General features: G+C 40.4%; 1 protein-coding gene across 3 annotated transcripts in view; it reads left to right on the top strand.

The window, feature by feature from the left end:
* The window catches only part of SMS (spermine synthase), a 232,624-nt gene that overhangs the window by 66,362 nt on the left and 142,720 nt on the right, over nt 1-23,542 (top strand). For all 3 annotated transcript variants that reach the window (XR_015728251.1, XM_087871352.1, XM_087871353.1), the window contains exons 5-7: nt 943-1,118; nt 2,103-2,257; nt 3,065-3,154. Coding sequence is in view for 2 of the 3 variants with exons in the window: in XM_087871352.1 (XP_087727478.1) it covers nt 943-1,118; nt 2,103-2,257; nt 3,065-3,154 (421 nt within the window). In the remaining variant the exon portion in view is untranslated. The remainder of the gene's footprint in view (nt 1-942; nt 1,119-2,102; nt 2,258-3,064; nt 3,155-23,542) is intronic.

A 23,542-nucleotide genomic window follows, 5' to 3' on the forward strand; every position in this document is an offset into this window, starting at 1 on the left:
AATCAATTTCAAAATCTTCGTATATATTTCTGTTAATTTTTAAGCAACCCACAGGAAATATTCTTTCAAATACGTCTGGCCCCTTAATTCATTTATAAATTTCCAAAATCAATATATTGCTGCTTATTCAAAAATGAAATTTTTAAAAAGTCTTTAAATTTGCATGAAACTTCTTTAATCATGGACATAAGGAAATTCTGCCAGAAACTTCTTTTTTACCAAATATATTATTATGAATACTGTATATATGACAATTTTAATTAGAATGAGTAAAAATAAGATTTTTTTCCTATTATCTGTGATCAAGAAAATATGATTCATTTAATTTTTAATTTCCTATCTTTTATACATTATAGTATTAATAGCACTCAGAACAAACATAGACAGATTTCCCTGGCAATCTATTTAATGCTATATATCCCGGTTTAAGAAATAGTAGTTTATATGGACACATATAGTCGGTGAAGTCATATTGTACACAAACTTCTCATTAGTAGTTAATATATGTTTACATACATATATGAAAAACTAGAAATATGCTGGAAATTAGAAAATAGATTTCTGAAGATAATTTAATATAGGTTTAGATATTTTAGAATTAAATGTAAATTTAGAATGTAAAAGGCTTTAGTACATTTTCTTTATTGTAATTTTCTAATTTCCAGCACTGGAAAGTAGAAAATAGTAAAGAAAATATGCTAAATGTATGAATTTATTTAATTTATTAGTTTAAAATATGTATTTTGCTTGTAGCATTGGATTGTCTATCTATTCAAACATAATAGTTCCTTTAGGAAGCTGCTATTTAAGGTTGTCTGACAATAATAAAATGTGTCCTTCCTTCCTTCCTTCCTTCCTTCCTTCCTTCCTTCCTTCCTTCCTTCCTCCCTCCCTCCCTCCCTCCCTCCCTCCCTCCCTCTCTCCCTCCCTCCCTCCCTTTAGCTTGCCAGTCATTATGAGAGGGGATGCCATTGATAGATACTGGCCTACAGCAGATGGGCGATTGGTGGAATATGACATAGATGAAGTTGTATATGACGAAGAATCAGCTTATCAGAATATTAAAATTTTACATTCAAAACAATTTGGAAATATTCTTATCCTCAGTGGGGATGTTAGTGAGTATTATCAGTTTAAAATAAAATACATGCATTTGCTATTGAATCAGGCCAGACAATGTTTCTAAATTGCCAGACTAAATACAAGCCATAACCCGTGGCTTATTAAGGGCTTGGAATTGCCTATTTCTAGGATTATTTTTCTTAAATTGCTAAACATTTATTCTGTGTAAGAATTAATTGATATTATATTCATATGTCATGAAAGAAAGGATCATTAGATGCTTGTCACATTTTTTCTTGGATGATATAAAATAAAATATAAATATAAGTTATATACTTATATTGTGATATACAATATAAGTATATAACTGATATAAATCAATACCTTTTTGCCTACCAGGCAGAGCAAAGCATTAGGTCTTGAAAGTTGCAAAATATCTACCCCCTCTTTCAACTTTCTACTTATTACAGGTAGTCCTTGACTTACAACAATTTGTTTAGTGACCGTTTGAACTTACAACACTGACAAAAAGTGACGTATGACTGTTTTTCACACTTAAGACCATTGCAGCATTTCCATGGTCTGTGATCAAAATTCAGGTGCTTGGCAACTGATTTATATTTATGACGGTTGTAGTTTTTGCAAACTTCTGACAAGCAAAGTCAATGGGGAAGTCAGATTCACTTAACAACCATGTTACTAACTTAACAATTACAATCATTCACTTAACAACTGTGGCAAGAAAGGTCATAAAATGGAGCAAAAATTCACTTAACAAATGTCTCACTTAGTAACAGAAATTATGGGCTCAGTTAAGGTTGTAAGTTGAGGACTACCTATAATTATAAAGTTACCCTTACAAATTTGCTAATTTCTAAAGGATGAATGTAAGACTAACCAACTATAAATATATATAATATCCATTGTATAATATAAATTGTCAGTTAACTAATTAGTTATAAGTATCAAAATGGTTATTGTTATGAAAAGATTGTTTTATGTTTGTGTATATTCATAAGTTTCTTTTTCTGCTTTTTAAGATCTGGCAGAAAGTGACCTAGCATATACAAAAGCTATAATGGGGAGTGGAAAGGAAGATTACACCAACAAAGAAGTGCTCATTCTTGGAGGTGGTGATGGAGGAATATTGTATGAAATTGTCAAAATGAAACCAAAGATGGTCACCATGGTAGAGATATCCTTTTGATATGAGCCTGTGATCATTAATATAAAAACAAAAGTCTTCATCCCATTCTATTTGGAACAAAGATTATTGGTTTATTATTTATCTTGATTCCTTAGTTTAGAGCATTATTTAAAACTTTGGCTATTATCTTAAATCTGGTTCAAATTGTATAGCATTTTATAATTCAATTGAAGATTTCTTGTTACTTTTAAAATTGTTGTACTTAAGAATTTCTGATGATCATACAACATTTTTGTGTAAAATAACATCTTTAATCTGGTCTAAATATTATGTAACAAATATACTATAATAGAGTTTTGTTCAGGCAACTAAGAGTTGCTTTACTCCAGTGGTCCCCAACCTTTTTGGCTTTGTGGACTAGCAGCGGGGGTGGGGGGAAGAGGGGATGGTTGCACGTGAGCAGCAGGTAAGCTCCTGCTCACCCGCCACTTCCGCAACCTGGTACCAAGCCCAGGGTTGGGGACCCCATTTTACTCTATCTGGCAAGGAGAGACAATCTACAGGGATGGCCATCATATCTGCCAGTGGCTCAGTTCTAAGGATGGATGATGCAATTGGTTAAAATACTCTGATTAATATCAGGTCATATGTCAAAGAATTATAATAAATATATGTGCGTTTCTAAGAATATTTTCACTTAATCTATTTGGCTCCAGGAAAACTCTCAATTTATTAATGTTTTAGTGGTATGTTCATTATACAATTTAGGCGTTTCAAGGCAGAAACAAAGAACATTATGAAGAATGTTATAGTAACAACAAAATGAGTTATTTCATTCTTATTAGTATCAAAAACATTGACGAAATGGTGATTGATGGGTGTCGAAAATACATGCGTAAAACATGTGGAGATGTCTTGGACAATATAAAAGGAGAATGCTATCAGGTATATATTTTATTTATAGCATTGTATGGTTTTCTCATAAAAGTATTTGTTTCTGGAAAGTACATAGAAATAAGTTCAATTATTTGTTATACTCTTTGCTTTTTTATATCTAAAGCCAATTTTGTCGGTATATAAGTTCTATTATCAATATTGGTGATGTGAGGTAATGATCTGAATTGTATATAAATGCAGGATGTCCTTAAAATAGAGCTAACTCTATTTTAATACAGCTACTATATTTTAAATATGCAGGAGGTTTAACATTTTGGAACCACTGGGTTTTTTGGTTTGGTTTCAATTGCCATTTTGTTTTAGGGGAGCAAAGGGAATTGTACACTGTTCAACATCAGTGGCTTTTAAATCTTGTAAATGAGTGAATGATAAATAAATGTGAAATATTTTTGGAATAGGGGATAATGTCTTGAATTGAAACATTGATGTTTTGTTACTAATAGTAATTCTTCTTGTGCCATATCCGTCATCGGACATTGGCGATCATGTTGGCAATCCTATTTTTGTCAACAGCAGCATGAAAAAGTGCTGCTGAGTTTTGTCCAAACCAGTCCTTTAGGTTTTGAAGCCATGATGTTCTTCTGCCTGGATCTTGTTTGCCTTCAGTCTTTCCCTGGAGGATTAAGTGAAGGATGCCGTATTTTTCTGGGTGTCGCATCACATGTCCAAAATATTCTAATTTTCACTTTTTAATGGCTTTGATGATTTCCCTTTGCTTTCCCAGGTGGCTTATCACCTCCTCATTTGTGATTTTGTTAACCCAGTAACAGCCATCTGTAAATCCACATTTCAAATGCTTCTAGTTTCTTCAAATGGATTTCTGTCAGAGACCAACTCTCTACTCTGTAGAACAGGATAGAAAAGATATAATATCTGACAAGCCTGATTATCAGTCTTAGGCTTATGTCGTGACTGCAGAAGACCTTTTTCATTTTGAAGAATGCTGTTCAAGCTTTCTCTATCCTTGTCTTTACTTCACTGATCGTGTCCCTATTACTAATAGTAATAGAGTATATTTATTCTTATCTGTCATTATTTTTGGCTGTATGTGTCAAGGTTCCTACTGACGAACCCAACCAAGCCAGCAATTCGAGACAGTCAGATCTCTTTAAGCATAACTTTATTGAGTACATCATTTTGGCATGCATGGAGCAAAAGCAACTCTAACTAGTTCCTGCTGTTTTCGCATAATTAAAGAATGAATTCTTTTCTCCCATCCTTTGACCCCACTAGAACAGGAGTCCTCAAACTTTTTGAACAGGGGCCACTTCACGGTCTCTCAGACTGTTGGAGGGCCGGACTGGGTGGGTGGGTGTGGCTATGTGGTCATGTGACTAGGTGGTCATGGCTAGGCGGGCATGTGACTGGATGGGCGTGGCCAATTTATCAGTCCATTTTGCCAATTTAGCAGTCCATTAAATAATACATACAAATTAAACTTTAATTTGTTTTTCTCCTGGGGGTGTTTTATTTGCTTTTGTTTGACTTTTCTTTTTACTAGATCATTTTTTGTTTTCGAGTCTAGTGGTCCACTTCAGAAAACTCAGTTTTGCAGCAATTCTTCTCAGCCCCAAGGAGGTTACAATCAACAAGTCTCTCCCTCCCTCCCTCCCTCCCTCCCTCCCTCCCTCCCCCTCCCTCCCTCCCCCCTCCCTCTCTCTCTCTCTCTCTCTCTCTCTCTCTCTCTCTCTCTCTCTCTCTCTCTCTCTCTCTCTCTCAAAGCGTGCTAAAAGAGCAAAGGGGGTGGGGAAGAGAAACCTTGCTGAATTCCATTCCATTCCATTCCATCCTATTCCCATTCCCATTCCATCCTATTGCTATTGCTATTCCATCCCACCCCTATTCCCATTCCATTCTCTCCTATTTCCATTCCATTCCATTCTATTCTATTCTATTTTATTTGCATTGTGACAATCTCAATCCGCTTTTCGGATATCACTGGCCGCCCCGGAGCTTCCTCCGCATGTGCTGAACGTGTGCAACAGGTTCAGGCAAGGGTTTCCCATGTCTGGCAGGCATCAGTCGGAACAGATCTGGTGAGGAAGCCTTAAGGTGGGAGCTCAGCAGCGCTGATCCGCCAGCCAGCCAGCCCTTCCTGCCTCCCTCTCCAGGGGTGGAGACGGCCATCCTGCTTTGGGGGGCAGTCAGCCTCGCTGGCCACAGCCCTGTAAGTGCCAAGCGACAAGTGGGAGAAGGGCGGGCAGCCAAGCGCCGGTGGGAGGGGAAGAAGGAGGTGGGGGTGGCTATTGTGGTGCCCGGTCCCTCTCTCACTTGTGTCTCGCCAGCCCTGCTTCACCAACAGGTGCCCGCCGGCTTGCAGGAGCCTCTTTTGGGCCAGCTACTTGCCTGCTTGGAGCACGCTTGAAGGAAGGAAGGAAGGAGGCTCATTCAGAGCAACTGACAACATTGTGCCCTGGAGCGAAAGGTGGCTGACCTGTAGGGCAAGAGAGCTACCGGCCGAGGAAAGAACTCAAAAATTTGCCACCCTTTGCTCTGCTGAGGAAGAAAAAACCGAAGGGTCCCAATGGAGAGGTTGTACCTGCCATGTAATTATGCATCTATTCCAACAATTGTGCTTAGTGCAAGGTGGCGCTCTCCACTGAGGGCCGCCTGCTCACCATCCCCTCTGCCTCGGGCCCCGCATCCAACCCAGGATTGGGGGATGCACCACTTCTGTGCAAGTTTGGCCACCAGAGGAGAGCGCCGCTCTGGGGTTCTGCGTGCTTTCAGGCCTCCCACCCCTTTCTGCTTCTGCTCTGTTTCACCCAGAATGAATGGAAAGTGTGCAGGTACCTGGCACTAAGCGCAACTCTTGGAAGCAACGCGTAATTACGCAGCAGGCACAGCTTCTTCCATTGGGACCCTTCGGCTTGATGGTGGACTGAAGTCCCTGGTAAATCTAGCTCTTTCCTCGGTAAAAGGTGCATCCCTTTATTATCCGGCAGAGTGTTTCTGGGGGTGGGGGAGGGCAAAAATGGGTCCCTCAGAGGACTCCTGGCCCCGTTTTTCCCTTCCCCGATCCCACAAGCACTCTGCTGGCCATAAACGAGGTACACGAAGGCCTCCTGGGAGCTCCGCACGGCCCGTTTTTTCTTCCCTCATCCCTACAAGCACTCTGCCTGCTAAGGTAAGTCCTGCGCTTGGCTGAAGGGTGGGGCCGAAGGGTGGTGAGGTGGGTGGGGCATCTTCTGGGTCCCCTGATGGCTGGATTAATGTCTTGGGTTGGCCGTACCTGGCCTTAGTTTGAGGACTCCTACCCTAGAAAGTGGAAAATAATAAGTACATACGTTAGTTACTCCAGGGTTTCCTTGGCCTCTAGGAAGGATTCCTTGGCTTCTGGGGATATTTCTCATAGAATTTCTCTACTAATCTATCTTCCTTCATGTTCTAGACTAGGTATTGGAGTTTCCCCTTGAATAGTCTGGAGTCCAGAATCCGTTTAACTTCATAGTGCAGGGGTATCAAACTCTATTTCATTGAGGGCTGCATCAGGCTTATGGTTGACCTCGGGGAGAGGGGAGGCTGGTGTCGGCTTGGCTGGGGTGGGCATTACCAGCTTGACATCACTTATGGCCAGGGTGACCCTGGGGTGGCTGGAGGGATCCATTGTCTACAGCAGAGGAAGGCGAGACCAGGGTGAACGCCAAACCCTTGTCTACCAGAGGAGCCTTGCCATCCCTCTCAGGTCACGTGCAGGACCCCTGGATGGTGGTGCAGGCTGCCTGGAGCCTGGGCAGTAGAGGGCAAATGCCCAACCCTGCCCAGCCTTCCCCAAGGGTCGCCCGGCTGAGCTTATCTCCTCCTTGAGGCTGCTGCTGTGCTTGCTGTGCTTGGCCAGGTTGCTCATGGTGTGGGTGGGCGGGCAAAGTGTGTGGGTCAGAGGGAGGTTCACTCCTTCTCCATGTGAGAAGACCTGGCTTTGTAACCAAAGCATCCTCAGCGATACGATGGGAGACCACCAGGGCAGCAGGGCTGCTGATGGCCAAGTGCTAAGGCAGGACTTTCCTCAGACCCTCCCTCCCATTATAATTTCCTTCCTTCCTTCCTTCCTTCCTTCCTTCCTTCCTTCCTTCCTTCCTTCCTTCCTTCCTTCCTTCCTTCCTTCCTTCCTTCCTTCCTTCCTTCTCTTATTTTTCCTTTCCTGTTCATTCTCCTTTCTTTCTTCTTTCCCTCTTTCCTTTTTCCTTCCTTGCTGTCTTTCCTTCTTTGTTCTTTGTCTTTGCTCTTTCCCTTTCTCCTTTCCTGTCGTTTCTTGTTGCTCAAATGCAAAAGGGCAAACATTTGTTGATGCCTCCTTGCTTTGTGATCTAATGCCACTTTTGCTAATAGTTTGTGGCCACTTAAAAGACTAAGAACAAACCTGGCTCAGTTTATCCCATGCTTGCATTTAGTGGGGGTGTCCACAGACAACAATACAGCAAAACTGTCAAAATGGTGGCTATGATAGTTGATCAGAGCTCCTCTATTTTTTATGTGCAACAGCTTTAGCGTTTAGGAACAGAGGTAAGTTAATTACTTTTCTATTAATACATAATCCTTAAAAGTGCTCTCCTGTAGAGACCCTGTATTATCTAATTCAGAGGTCCCCAACCTTTTTGGCACCGGTTTCATGGAAGACAATTTTTCCATGGACCTGTGTATGTGTGTGTGACTAAGACAAGTGTACAGTTTGGGAAAGAGGCACAGACAAAAGTGGTAAATTAAATGGTGGGCCATGCATGGACTGAAATAAGTATGGGTGTCAGCCCATAGGAAATCAAAACTGCAAGGCAAGGTTCCTCAAAGTATAGATTTATTAGGCATGTCATATTGGCACAGCTGGTAAAAACCTGAATCTGAAGTCCCCCAGGTTTTCCCCACTTAATTCAAAGTCCAAAGTTCTTCCCCACATTACACACATCCATCACATGCCCTAATCAGGTACCTCTCCCCACCTCGGATGCCTCCCTTCCATGCCTCTCCAGGTGCTGGTGAGTGTGTCCTTTGTTCCCAGGAGAAAGAATGTTATTTTGATTACATATCCTCCTTAGCTATCTCTACTCCTCCCCTTCCTTTCCACAGCTCCAGCCAACCTCGCTGTACTGTACTGTACTGTACTGTACTGTACTGTACTGTACTGTACTGGCAAACCTGAAGATGCTCAAAGATGGCTCCAGGGTTGACAGGCTGCCCCTCATGCGAAGAGAACGTCCTGAAAAAAGGAAAGAAAGACCATAGAGAATTAAACTGATCTCTCTCAGCCTCCTCGGCCCCCTCCAGGCAGCTCCGTAGGTTTCCCTGGGAACTTATGGTGAAACTTCTTGACTAATCTGTCCGCTTTCTCATCCCAACTCTTAACCCAGGTAGCCTCAGACAGGGTAGCCTTTCCAGTGGACTAAGTACTGTAGTTGACCCCGATGGCAGGTGTGAATCCAAAATTTTCTTCACCTCATAGTGGATCTCCCCTTTCACTACCATAGGCTTTGAGGCTACCCAGTCAACCAGCCTTAGCAGGGAGCCTACCACCAGCTTTAACAAGCTTCTATGAAAAACCGGATGCACTTTCCCTAGGAAGTGTGGGAGGCTAAGCTGCACGGTCACAGGGTTTATCACTTTCACTATTGGTAATGGCCCCCAAAACCTAGGTCCTAGCTTCCTACTTGGCAGTCTCAACCTCAAGTGCTTCGTTGACAGGTACACCTTGTCACCAACTCGGAAAGGTGGCTGGGGGAGCGGTGCTTGTCAGCTTGTGCTTTATAGGTTCTTGCCACCTGCACCAGGGCTTGCTTGGTGTTTTCCCATCCCTGCTTCAAGGACTCCATCCAGTCACTCGGACATGGATGATGTGGTTCTGTGGGCAGTTCCAGCATGGGGGTAAATTCCATGCCACTAGTAATCTGGAACGGAGTCAGACCAGTGCTGCTTTACACCACATTATTGTAAGCCACCTCCGAGAATGGCAGCAGGTCCGCCCAGTTAGATTGCTGATAATCCACATAGCACCTCAAGTATACTGCTCCACCATGGCATTCACTCGTTCCGCCGCCCCATTAGTGCTTGGATGAAAAGCCAATCTGAGACCCTGGGTGGACTCTATGGCTCCCGGGAACTCCTTCCAGAATTTTGCTGTGAACTGGACTCCCCTATCTGAGGTAATCCTCCAGGGGACCCCATGTAGCCGATAGATTTGTTTTATCTGAGCCAATTTCTTGGCAGAGGGCAGCCCTTTGCAGGTGGTGAAATGGGCTTGCATGGAGAATAAGTCAATCACTGTCCAAATGACTGTGTTCCCGCTATTCTCCGGGAGCTAGACTATAAAATAAATAGCAATTTCTTCCCATGGACGGGTTGCTTCTGTTGAAGGAGACCTGGCCTCTTTTTTTTATTTATTTACTTTTTTTTTCCAAAAAAGTTTTTATTTCTCATAAACACATTTACCTGTACGGTCATTTATCCATCATTTTTCATTCAACTTATCTTTTAACTTTCATTTTTAGTTTTTACTTTTTGGGGGCTGCTCTTTTACCATTTACCTTTACCATAACCTTTCTTCTTCTCCTCCCCTTCCTTCCTCTTTCTCCTCCTACTTTCTTCGTTCTTCCTCTCCTTCTCTTTCCTACTTCCCCTTCCCTTCCCCCCACTCCTCTCTTCTTCCCCCCTTCTAGCCTTCTCTTCTGCTCCTCTTTCCCCTCCCTTTTCTTCCTCTCCTTTTCCCTTTCTTCTTTTTCTCCCTCTCCTCTCCTCTCCCTTCCTTTCTCTCTACTCCATCCCCTCTCTCTTGTTGTTTCCCTTTTTAGTTCAATCTAAAATGGTATTTGAGCAGCCCCGATTTTCTATTTCTCATTTCAATTTCTTATTTGATTTGATTAATATTTATTTTTAATTCCTCATTTGTGTACATTTTTATAACATCTCACTTTTTTTCCTTTTATCCTCCCCTTTCTACTTTTACTTGGCATCATCTGGGTTTCTATTTTTTTGATTGTTTTTTCCCATCTATTCTCTATCTATTTTATTTCTATACCCATATTCATATTTCCTTTCTAACCAATCATAAAATTTATCCCATGTCTTGAAATACATCGACTCCTCTTTATCTTTTATTCTCAGTGTTAATCTATTCATTTCTGTACATTCTAACATTTTCTTTATAATTTCTCCTTCCAACGGGATTTTATTTGCTTTCCAATTTTGTGCAAATACAATTCTAGCTGCTGTTATTATATGAATAATCAAATATGTATCTTCTTTACTGTAATTCTCTGGTAAAATTCCCAGTAAGAATATCTCTGGCTTTAACTCTACATGTTGCTGTAACATTGCCTCTAACCATGCTTATATTTTTACCCAATAATGTTTTGCTTCTTTACACAACCACCACATATAATAATATGAACCCGGCAACTGGTGACATTTCCAACACTTAGCTGATTTATCTTTAAACATCTTAGATAATCTTTTTGGTGGCATATGCCATTTATAAAACATCTTATACAAATTTTCTCTGTAAGCTGTTGCCATTGTTAGTTTATAGTTTCTTTCCCAAAGTTGGTGCCATTTATCCAATTCTATGGTGTATCCAAAATTCTTTGCCCATGCTATCATTGTTTCTTTTACTTCTTCATCTTCTAGTGTTATCTGCAATAGATAATTATATAATTTCTTAATCATTTTCTCATCTGTTCCTGTCAATATTTCATTCAGTTCTGATTTCCCCAAGTTAAAACCATATTGTCCACGATCTGCTTCATATCTTGATTGTATTTGCAATCTTGTATACCAATCTATCCCAGTCCCTTGACTTTCTAGTTCTTGTTTTTGTCTCAGTTCTCCCCGATCTGTCAAGATGTCCTTATATTTAACAATATTCCCCATATTTACAATATTAGGGTATGTCACCACTTCTATTGTAGAAAGCCACATTGGTATATTCAGATAATGTTTTTCTTTCACTCTCTCCCACACTGATAACAAACCATTTCTTACATAATGTCTCTGGAAATATCTATGTATCCTTTGTTTCCTGTACCATAAAAAGGCATGCCAACCCAGTTGCAAATCATGGCCCTCCATGGTCAATAGACTTGTATTCCTCAGTAAGATCCATTCTTTAATCCATGTTAGCGCTGCCACTTGATTGTATTGAATTTCCAATTCGGTAGGCTAAACCCACCTTAGTTCTTGCATCTTGCAGCATTTTTACGTTTATTCTTGCTCTCTTTCCTTGCCACACATATTTCCACATTATTTTCTTCAGCTCTTCAAAGTATTTTTTCTGCAGTTTTATTGGTATAGTTTGAAATAAAAATAATAGTTTTGGTACTACATTCATTTTTATTAATGCTATTCTTTCCATTAGTGATAATTGCAAATTTCTCCATCTCTCCAGGTCTGTTTTAATTTGTTTTTTCAGTTTATAATAATTGTCTTCCTTGATGGTTGCACATCTTGATGTCAGATAAATGCCCAAGTATTTCACTTTCTTCACAGTTTGGATGTCCAGTTTCTCCATTATCTCCTTTTTATGATTTTCTCTCATATTTTTAACTACTGTATTTTCCGGCGTATAAGACGACTGGGTGTATAAGACGACCCCCAAATTTTCCTGTTAAAATATAGGGTTTGGGTTATACTCACCGTATAAGACTACCCCTCTTCCAACGCACACCAAATAAAAATTAAAAAAACATCAACTGGCTCACCCACAATGTAAAAGCAGCTGTGCTAGACCCAAAATGGCCCCTGCAACAAGCAGGAACCTCACACAGCCACAAAAAGCCCAAAAAAACAAATTTCACACTTTACACACACAAAATTCCACATACAGCTTTGTGAGATTTTGTGTGTTTGTGTAGTTAGAGTGAAACACTACAAAAACACACTAAATCTCAGAAAGCTGCACAAATTTTATTTTATTTTTATTTTTATATGAAAGCTAAATTTAAAACTTCCTAAACTTTAAATGGCTAGGTCTAAAAAAGAACAACTAAAAAAAACCCCAATTAACTATTTTTTTTAACGATCCCAAAGGGGAAAAAAACTTACCCAATAGAACAGGGGTCTCCAACCTTGGCAACTTTAAGACTTGTAGACTTCAACTCCCAGAATTCCTCAGCCAGCTTTGTTTTGCTGGCTGAGGAATTCTGGGAGTTGAAGTCCACAACTCCCTGCCTGCTTGATTGCAGGCATGGAGTTGCTTGCTGATGGAATGGATTCAGGCAAGCAAAGCAAGGCAAGCGAAGCAAGGCAAGCAGCTAAGGCAGTGGTTCTCAACCTTCCTAATGCCGCGGCCCTTTAATACAGTTCCTCATGTTGTGGTGACCCCCAACGATAAAGTTATTCCTAAAACCATCAAAAATATGTGTTTTCCGATGGTCTTAGGCCAGGGGTCCCCAACCTTTGGGACCTCAGGGACCACCAACTTCATAATTTTAAATTTCGCGGTTCAGACAATAATAATTTTACTCAGCCAACAAAGCACACTGTACTTATATCCTTCCTCATCCATTTTCTTAAAAAAGAGGGGAGAAAAACACTTTTAAGGTTTTACTAAAAACAGTTTCCAATTACATAGTATTGGCATAAAGCCTGGTTAAAGCAGACATGCTTAGTCATAAAGACTTGAGGCAAGCCATTCTGCTTAAGGTTTAAATTGAACTTAAGTGCATTATCCGGTATAATGCAGATTACTTCTGGCTGAAATACCATAAATTGGGCATCTTAACCATAAACCAGGGATATGAATTTTTTTTGTATGGGTGCTGAAGGCTATAGTAAGTACAACATGTTGGAGCCTGCACTGCAATAGGGGACGGAAACATATAAAAGCTTTAAAAATACAGGAAGATTAAATATTGTTACTGTTAATGTAATCATCTGGACTTCCAGTACGGGATGGGGTCCTTCAGGCACTCTCCCTCCTCTCTGTCTCTCTCTCTCTCTGTCTCCCACTCTTTCTCTCTCATTCTCTCTCTCTCATTTTCGCTTTCTCTCTCTCTCTCCCTCTCTTTCTTTCTCTCCCACTCTTTCTCATTCTCTTTCTCTCTCTCCCCCCTCTCTCTCCCCCACTCTCTCATTCTCTCTTTCTCTCTCTCTCCCACTCTTTCTCTCATTCTTTCTCCACCCTCTTTCTCTCTCTTTCTCCCACTCTCTTTCTCTCTTTCTCTCTCCCCCCACTCTCTCATTCTCTCTTTCTCTCTGTCCCCCTTTCTCTCTCCCCCCACTTTCTCTCTCTCATTCTGATTCGCTTTCATTTTGTCTCTCTCTCATTCTCTCTCTGATTCTTTGATTCTCTCTCTTTCATTCTCTGTCTCTTTCTGTCTCTCATTCTCTCTCTCTCTCTCTGATTCTCTCTGTCTTTTTCTCTCATTCTCTTTCATTCTGTCTTTCTCTTTCATTCTTTGTCTCTTTCTCTCTGTCTCATTCTGATTCTCTTTCTCTCTCATTCTCTCTCTCTCTCATCTCAATGGCCAGCCAATGTCTTGGGGCTGAGAGGAAGTCAAGCATCTCCCTGAGAGACTGGGGGCCGGAAGAAGTGTGGGAGTGAAGTACTACTTGAACTTGTGCGGCATGAGCATTCGCCTTGGTATATTTGCGACAGCCGATGGCCAAGGCAGCCCTCATCTCTGCTGAAAGTGCAGCATCAGGATTCTGCCTTGGTATATTTGCGGTGCAAGGCAGCCTTCGTTTCCTGCTGCTTGGGACTCAGAACGGTAAATGGTGACTGGTCTGGGGAGCAGCTGGATTTTGCTCTCCATTGCGGACGCCAGATCAGTCCCCTGCAAGATCTCATCTTTCGAGGAGCGCTCCCTGAAGTGGCACTGGAAACTTTGGTCGGGCTCCTCCAGAGACGAGAGCTTGCAGGGGGCCGATCTGGTGTCTGCAATGGAAAGCAAAATCCAGCTTCTTCTCTGCTGTGAAGCTCCGCGCAGCAACCAGCTGGGTCCAGCATTGAGCGGCATGCAGCCTTGACGAGATCGGCACAGCTTCCCGAATCTGAGCTGCTGGCGCTGACTGATGACGCTACGGGAGCGCCAACAACATTGACAGGAAGCTGTGCCAGTCTCGTCAAGGCTGCATGCCACTCAATGCTGGAACCAGCTGGTTGCTGCGTGGAGCTTCCCCCAGGCATCCAGGGGGATATTACCAATGCTCCAACTTCCCCAGCTGACCCCCAGTGATGGCAAGCCCCACCTGTCTGGGGAAGTTGGAGCGTCGGTAATATCCCCCTGGATGCCTGGGGAAAGCTCCGCGCAGCAACCAGCTGGTTCCAGCATTGAGTGGCATGCAGCCTTGACGAGATCGGCACAGCTTCCTGTTAATGTTGTCGACGCTCCCGTAGCATCATCAGTCAGCGCCAGCAACTCAGATTCGGGAAGCTGTGCCGATCTCGTCAAGGCTGCATGCCGCTCAATGCTGGAACCAGCTGGTTGCTGCGTGGAGCTTCCCCCAGGCATCCAGGGGGATATTACCGACGCTCCAACTTCCCCAGACAGGTGGGGCTCGCCATCACTGGGGGTCAGCTGGGGAAGTCGGAGCGTCGGTAATATCCCCCTGGATGCCTGGGACGGTGGGGGAAGCTCCGTGTAGCAACCAGCTGGGTCCAGCATTGAGCGGCATGCAGCCTTGAAGAGATCGGCACAGCTTCCCCTCAATGTTGTCGGTGCTCCCGTAGTGTCATCAGTCAGCGCCAGGAACTCAGATTCGGGTACTAGGCGTATAAGACGACCCCCGACTTTTGAGATGATTTTCCTGTGTTAAAAAGTCGTCTTATACGCCGGAAAATATGGTAATATTTTTGTCTTATCTTTGTTGATTTTCAGTCCTACTTTCCCATATTCTTCTATTTGCTCTAATAGTTTTGGCGCTGTCTCTATTGGATCCTCCATAATAAACACCAAATCATCTACAAATGCTTGTAATTTATATTCTTCTTTTTTGATTCTCATTCCTTTTATTTCCTTTTCCTGTCTCACTTTTCTATTTAGAACCTCTAATATCAATATAAATAGTAATGGAGATAAAGGGCACCCTTGTCTTGTTCCTTTTCTAATATCTATTTTCTCTATCATTTCCCCATTTACCATCACCTTTGCCGCTTGGTCTATATTTGGATCATATTTATAAATCTGTCTTTGAAATCCATCATTTTCAACTCTTTTATCATAAATTGCCAATTCACGTTATCAAATGCCTTTTGTGCATCTCAAAACAATAGCGCTATTTGTTTCTCTGAATGTAATTCATAATATTCTAGTGTATTTAATATAATTCGCATATTATCTCTAATTTGTGTTTTTGGTAAAAAGCAATTTTGGTCCAAATGTATAAACTCATTTAATATTTTTTTTAATCTTTCAGCCATGATTGATGCAAAAATCTTATAATCCGCATTTAATAGAGATATTGGTCTATAATTCTGTATATATTGCAGATCTGCCTCTTCTTTTGGTATTAAAGTTATATATGCCTTCATCCATGAGTCCAGAATTTTGGCTTTAAGTAGTAATTCATTAAATACTTGCAGCATCACATTGCTTAATACATCTTGTAGGGTTTTATATACCTCTGCTGGTAATCCATCCGGGCCTGGTGTCTTCCCATTTTTCTGTCTTTTAATTCCCTCCATTAATTCCATCATAGATATTCTTTCTTATTAGTTTTTAGAACTTTTCCGGGATTCTAGGGAGTTCCATTTTTTTCAAATATTGTTCTATCTCATCTTCTGCTATTGTTTCTTGTTGATACAATTCATTGTAGTATTTCTTAATTATCCTTTTCCTCACTTTTGTAACATATCTTTCCATCTTGATCTATTAATTGACTTATTAATTTCTTTTCTTTCTCTTTTTTCATTTTATATGCTAACCATTGTCCTGGTTTATTTGCATTTTCAAAAAAAAAATTGCTTTGTAGCTTTTATTTTATTCACCAATTCTTCATTTTCCATTAAATTCATCTTACGTTTTTCAAATCCAACAAATTTTTAATCTTTTTGTCATGCGGTTTTTTTGCTATTCCATCTCTAATCGCTTATATTCTTCGTCTAAATTCTTTTGCATTTGCCTGTTCTGTTTATTTCGTTTTCCTAAATATGTCATTGTCAATCCTCTAATATATACTTTACTAGTATCCCACACATTTTGTAAAGATGTATCCTCTTTCTTATTCTCTTTAAAGAAGAAAGTTAGTTCTTTTTCCATATATTGTTGGAAATTTTTTTCATTTAGTAATTTTTGAGTTAATGTCCATCTGATGTTCCTTTTTTTTCTTTTCCATGTCATCATTATTGGATTGTGGTCTGCCCATACATTTGTTCCAATATTAATCTCTTGTATTTTATTAATTCTGTTTTTTTCAATTATTTTTTTTTTTATAAAAAAGGTTTTTTATTTTTAAACAAAAACAACATAAAAAACATCATCTTTCCATATACTTAGACAGTAATTCGATCGGTTAAAATCATTTCGTGCTCTCAACATTTTCAAAATTTCAATTGTGACAAATGTTCTTTCATCTAACTAAAAACAAATGTTTACACATTTTATCCAAATTTCATATCATATGTAATATTTCATCTTCATTCTTTATTATCTATCCATTGATAAAATAGCTCCCATATCAAATAATGTTGTTTATCTTCTTGTTCTCTTATTTCAAATGTCAATCTACACATTTCAGCACAGTCCAATATTTTTTAAATAATTTCTTCATCAGCAATTGTCTTCTCTCCTTTCCAGCTTTTTGCAAATATAATTCTAGCCGCTGTTAAAATATTCACAATTAAATATTGCAGTTCTTTATTAAATATCTCTGGTAAGATCCCTAATAAAAATATCTCTGGTTTAAAGTCAATATGTCATTTTTTCCAACCACGTGTGTATCTTAGTCCAAAATCTCCTTGCTTCTATGCATGTCCACCACATATGGTAATAGGATCCTGGGGTCTGATGACATTTCCAACACTTCTCCGATTTATTCTTGAACATCTGGCTATCCTCGTTGGGGGTAAATGCCACCTATAAAACATCTTATACAAATTCTCCTTATATGCTGTAGACATTGTCATTTTATAGTTGTGTGACCACAATTTTTGCCATTTCTCCAAATCAATACCATAACCAAAGTTTTTCCCTCATGCTATCATTGATTCTTTAACTTGTTCTTCTTCCAATTTTAATAATAATAATAATAATAATAATAATAATAATAATAATAATAATAATAATAATAATAATAATAATAATAATTTTATTTCTATACCGCCCTTCTCCCGAAGGACTCAGGGTGGTGTACAGCCTATTTAAAAATACAAAACAAACATCAATTAAAAATTAAAAATTATTAAATAAATTTGGCTTCATTTAAAACCCCAGAAATTTAAAATACCCCAAATTTAAAATTATCATGTCGATAGCCCGGCCTGGCGGAACAACAGGGTCTTCAGTGCACAGCGAAATACCCGGAGGTCGGAGATCTTACGTATTTCCGGGGGCAATTCATTCCACAGGGCTGGGGCTCCCACAGAGAAGGCCCTCCCCCTGGGTGTCGCCAGCTGACATAACTTGGCCGATGGCACCCTGAGGAGACCCTCTCTGTGGGAGCGAACTGGTCGGTGGGAGGCTATTGGTGGCAGAAGTCGGTCTCGAAGGTACCCGGGTCCTATGCCATGGAGCGCTTTAAAGGTGGTAACCAACACCTTGAATCGCACCCAGAGGACCACTGGGAGCCAGTGCAGCTCGCGCAGGAGGGGTGTCACGTGGGCACAACGAGTTGCGCCCATAACCACCCACGCGGCCACATTCTGGACCAGTTGGAGCCTCCGAGTGCTCTTCAAGGGGAGCTCCATGTAGAGAGCATTACAATAGTCCAGCCGGGAGGTGACAAGGGCATGAGTGACCGTGCACAAGGCATCCCGGTCCAGAAAGGGCTGCAACTGGCGAATCAGGCAAACCTGATAAAAGGCCCCTCTGGCCACGGCTGTCATATGCTCTTCTAAAGACAGCCGTGTATCCAGGAGGACGCCCAGATTGCGAGCCCTCTCTGTGGGGGTGCAAGGATTCATCCCCAATAGTCAGCGATGGCACCTGCTGACTATATCGGGACGCCGGAAGCCACAGCCACTCGATCTTGGATGGGTTGAGTCTGAGCCTGTTCCTCCCCATCCAGACCTGCACGGCCTCCAGGCAGCGAGACATCACATCAAGGGCATCGTTGGGGTGGTCTGGGGTGGAGATGTACAGCTGAGTATCATCAGCGTACAGATGACACTTCACCCCAAAACCATGGATGATCTCACTCAGCGGCTTCACATAAATGTTGAACAGAAGGGGCAAGAGGACCGACCCTTGCAGCACTCCCCATGCAAGGTGCCTCGAGGTCGACCTCTGCCCCCCTGCCAACACAAACTGCGAGCGGTCGGAGAGGAAGGAGGAGAACCACCGCAAAACGGTGCCCCCTATTCCTAACCCCCTCAACCGCTGCAGCATGATACCATGGTCGATGGTATCAAAAGCCGCTGAGAGATCTAATAGGACTAGGACAGAGGAGCAGCCCCTGTCCCGAGCCCTCCAGAGATCATCCACCAACGCGACCAATGCCGTTTCTGTGCTGTACCCCTGCCTGAAGCCCGACTGGCACGGGTCCAGATAGATAGCTTCATCCAGGTGTCGGGGAAGCTGTCGTGCCACCACGCTCTCAACAACCTTCGCCACAAAACGAAGGTTGGAGATCGGACGGTAGTTGGCTAATTCAGCTGGGTCCAGGGAAGGCTTCTTGAGGAGGGGCCTCACTACTGCCTCTTTCAAGGCGGCAGGAAAGGCACCCTCACTCAGAGAAGCAGTTATAATCCCCTGGAGCCAGCCTTGTGTAACCTCCTGGGAGGCCAGTACCAACCAGGAGGGACATGGGTCCAATAAACATGTGGTGGCACTAATCTTACCCAGAACCCTGTCCACATCCTCGGGAGCCACAGGATCAAACTCCTCCCAGATAATATTCTCAAGACCTACCCTCGTCTCCTCCCCTGGACTCATCCAATCGGAGTCCAAGCCATCCCGAATCCGAGCGACTTTATCATGCAGGAATTGCACAAAATCCTCAGCACGACCCTGCAAGGGATCTTCCCGCACTCCCCCCCGAAGAAGGGAGTGGGTCACCCTAAACAGGGCGGCTGGGCGGTTCTCTGCAGATGCGATAAGAGCGGAAAAATGGTTAGATTTCGCCGCTTTTATCGCCACTAGGTAGGTCTTGATATAAGACCTCACCTGTGTCCGGTCTGAATCGGATTGACTAGTCCTCCAAATGCTCTCTAGGCGTCTTTTCCGACGCTTCATCTCTCTCAGCTCCTCAGAGAACCAAGGAGCCAATTGAGATCGGCATCGGGTCAGAGGCCGCAAAGGCACGACGCGATCCAAAGCTCCGGCGGCCGCACTCTCCCAGGCGGCCACCAGCCCTTCAATCGAGTCGTGTGTCAGAGTCTCAGGAAATGGCCCAAGCTCCGTCAGGAACCTTTCGGGATCCATCAGGCGCCTGGGACGGAACCATCTGGTCGATTCTGTCTCCCTGCGGCAGGGGGAAGCGGTAGGAAAGTCCAAGTGAAGGAGCGAATGATCTGTCTAACAAATATCCATATAACTTTTTAATTACATGGTCATCAGAACCCATTAATATATTATCTAAAGTAGTCAAACATTATAAATACCTTCTTGTTTGAGATCTTCTCGATATCTAGAAAATATTTGCATATATGAAAACCAATCCATTTTAGATCCCTGATCTTCTAAATCTTGTTTTAGCTTAAGATCACCCTTTTCATCCAATAACTCACTGTATCTAACAATTTGTTCTCTTTTAAATATCACTGGATATGAGAAGGCTTCAATTGTCGATACCCAGACTGGAATCTTCAAATAATGATATTTTTTAATCCTCTCCAAGTTCAAAAATAAAGCTTCACGTATCTGGTGTCTTCTAAAATACCCCTGTTTTTTAGTTCCTTTGTACCATAAAAAGGCATGCCAACCCATCAACAAATCATGTCCCTCCAAATTCAATAATCTAGTATTTTTCATTGTTATCCGTTCTTTAATCCACATTAAATTAGCTGCTTGATAATATAATTAGAAGTTTGGTAATCCAAAACCACCCCTCATTTTAACATCTTGTAACAGCTTAAATTTTATTCTTGCCTTTTTCCCCTGCCAAATGTATTTCAACACCATTTTGTTCAAATCTACAAAAAATTCCTTACCCAATTTTATTGGAATAGTCTGAAAAAGATAAAAAATTCTAGGTAAAATGTTCATCTTAATAGTTGCAATCCTACCAATTATAGATAACTGCAAATTTCCTCATTTCACCGTCTAAACCTATCTGTTGCTTAAGCTTATTATAGTTATTTTCTTTAAGTGAGCTACACCTTGTTGTCAAATGTATCTCCAAATATTTTACCTTGTTTGTGACCTGCATCTTGGAAATCTCCATCAATTCTTCTTTTTGTTTTTTTAACATATTTTTAGTCATTATTTTTGTTTTATCTTTATTAATTTTCAAACCAGCAACTTCCCCAAACTCTCCTATATTTTCTATCAGTTTTTTAATTGATGCTAGTGGTTCTTCAATAATAAAGACCAGGTCATCAGCAAAAGCTTGTAGTTTGTATTCTTCTTTTCGAAAGTTCATACCTTTTATCTCCTTTTCTTCTCTGATATTTCTATTTAAAATTTCCAGTGTCAAAATAAACAACAATGGGTACAATGGGCATCCTTGACGAGTACCTTTTTGTATCTCAATAGAATCAGTCAATTCTCCATTAATCATAACCTTTGCCGTCTGTTTAGAATATATAGCTTCAATTGCCTGAATAAATTTCCTACCAAAGCCCATCTCTTCCATTTGTAACATCATAAATCACCAGTTCACGTTGTCAAATGCTTTTTGAGCGTCTAAAAATATTAAAGCCATCTCTTTTCAGGATGTGCTTCATAATATTCTAAAGTATTCAGTATTATTCTTATATTATCTCTAATTTGTCTTTTGGGTAGGAATCCATTTTGATCTGAATGTATAAAATTATTCAAATATCTCTTAAGTCTTTCTGCCAGTATTGAAGCAAAAATTTTGTAATCTGAATTTAGCAAAGATATAGGCCTATAATTTTTGATTAGTTGTGGGTCTGTATCTTCTTTATGGATCAATGTGATATAAGCCTCAGTCCATGATTTGGTTATTTCCTTATTTGTCATTACTTCGTTCATAACTTCCAATAATGGAAGACTTAAGGATTCTTTTAGCGTCCTATAATACTCAACCGACAAGCCATCTGGTCCTGGTGCCTTTCCATTCTTCTGCTTCTTAATTGCCTCTGTTAATTCCATCATCGTAATGTTTTTTTCCATCATCTCCTCAATATCCTTGGGAATCTGTGGTAGATTTGCTTTTTGTAAGTACCTTATCACTTTTTCCTCCTCTATTATCTCTTTTTTATAAAGCTGTCTATAATATTCTTGTATAATTTTCCCCATCTCTTTATTGCCAAATTTACATTGTCCTTGGTCATCAAGTAATTGCGTTATTTTCTTTGATTCTCTATCCTTTTTCAGTTTATAAACTAGCCATCTTCCAGGCTTATTCACATTTTCAAAATAGTTCTGTTTGGTGATTCTTATTTTTTGAGCTAGATCTTCCTTTTCCAGCAAGTCTATTTTATGTTTTATTATGTCCATTTTAATTTTAATATCTTTCATGTGTGGGTCTTTCTGGAATTCCTTTTCACATCTTTTATAATCATCGGTCAATACTTTAAAAGTTTGTCTTTTCTTCCCATTTCTTTTCCTAGTATAATCTATAATTAATTCTCGGGCATAGGCCTTCATTGTGTCCCAACGATTTTGTATCAATGTTTCTTCTTTCTTATTTTCCTTAAAAAAGAAATCCAACTCTCCTTCCGTTTTCTGTACAAAGTCTTTCTCTTTTAGTATTGTATTATTTAAGATCCATCTAGCTCTTCCTTTCCGCCCTTTCCAAATGGCAGTCACAGGATTATGATCTGCCCACAAATTTGATTCTATCTTCACTTGTTGAATGTTTAGAATCAAGTCCATTGTTATCCGTATCATATCCAATCTAGACCAAGATGAGTATCTGTCAGAATAAAAAGTATATTGTCTATTTTGTCCATTTCTCTCCCTCCATATGTCTTTCAGATTTATTTCCTCTACCATTTTAAAAAAGGATCTCAGTAGCGTCTTTCTAGTGTGTCTTATTATTTTGTATGTTTTATAATCCAGTTTTTCGTCCACAATTCCATTAAAGTCACCCATCATACATATATTGTCATAGTCCATTTCAATTATTTTATTATGAAGTTTTCTGTAAAAGTCACTTTGATTATTATTTGGGGCATATATTGCTACCAGAAATAGCTTCGTATTGTTATCAATTATTTCTACAATCAATATTCTACCTTCTGGATCTGCATATTTCTGTTCTGCTGTTATTGTATTTCTAATATATAGAGCAACTCCTCTCTTTTTGCTTTGTGACAGGGATAAAAAGGTTTTCCCACGTTTTGGCTGAATCAATAATTGTTCATTTTGTTTTTTAATATGTACTTCCTGTAAACAAATTATATCAAATTTTAATTTCTCTAATTTATGAAATACTTTTCTTCTTTTATTGGCCGAATTAAGTCCATTTACATTTATTGAAATTAGTTTTCTTTCTTCCATATTCATACTTTATATGTAGGTTTTGTTGATCTAACTTCCCGTTGCTCCTTATGTTCCATGACCCCGCCGACCGCTCCTTCTGTTGACTCAAGCATTGCCAGTTCTTCTTCTGTAAATTTTATTGGGGCAACTGCAGATTGGGTTTCGACTTCTAGTTCAGTTTCTTTCTCTTTAAAGAATTCATCATAGAAAGCTCTAGCTTTATCAATTGGGTTCAACCTGTATCTTTGAAGTTGCCATGTCAAAACTAATCCTTCTGGAATTAACCACCTATAATTAATTCCTTTTTGCAGTAAATTTTTTGTCAAAAATTGGTATCCTCTTCGCAACTCTCTCACTTTTCTTGGGATTTGTTTCAAAACTGTCACTTCTTTCTCCTTATATTTCAAGGTCTTATCTCTGGCTGCCTGGAGAATTTATGTTTTAATCAATTTCTTTGTGAATCTTATATGTACTTCTCTTGGCAGTTTATTATGCATTGCATATCTAGTATGAGCGCGATAAATCTCGTCAATCCCATCCATCATCTTCTCTTTGGTTACTTCTAGAGCTTCAGCCAACAACCCATTCATAACATCTGCCAAGTTTTCACCTTTTTCTTCTTCTACATTTTGAAATCTTAAGAAAAATTCTGCTCTATCCATCTCCCATCCAATTGAAGCAGTTG

This window comes from Pantherophis guttatus, chromosome 5, assembly GCF_059756535.1.
Source record: "Pantherophis guttatus breed Tessera chromosome 5, ASM5975653v1, whole genome shotgun sequence".
NCBI lineage: Eukaryota > Metazoa > Chordata > Lepidosauria > Squamata > Colubridae > Pantherophis > Pantherophis guttatus.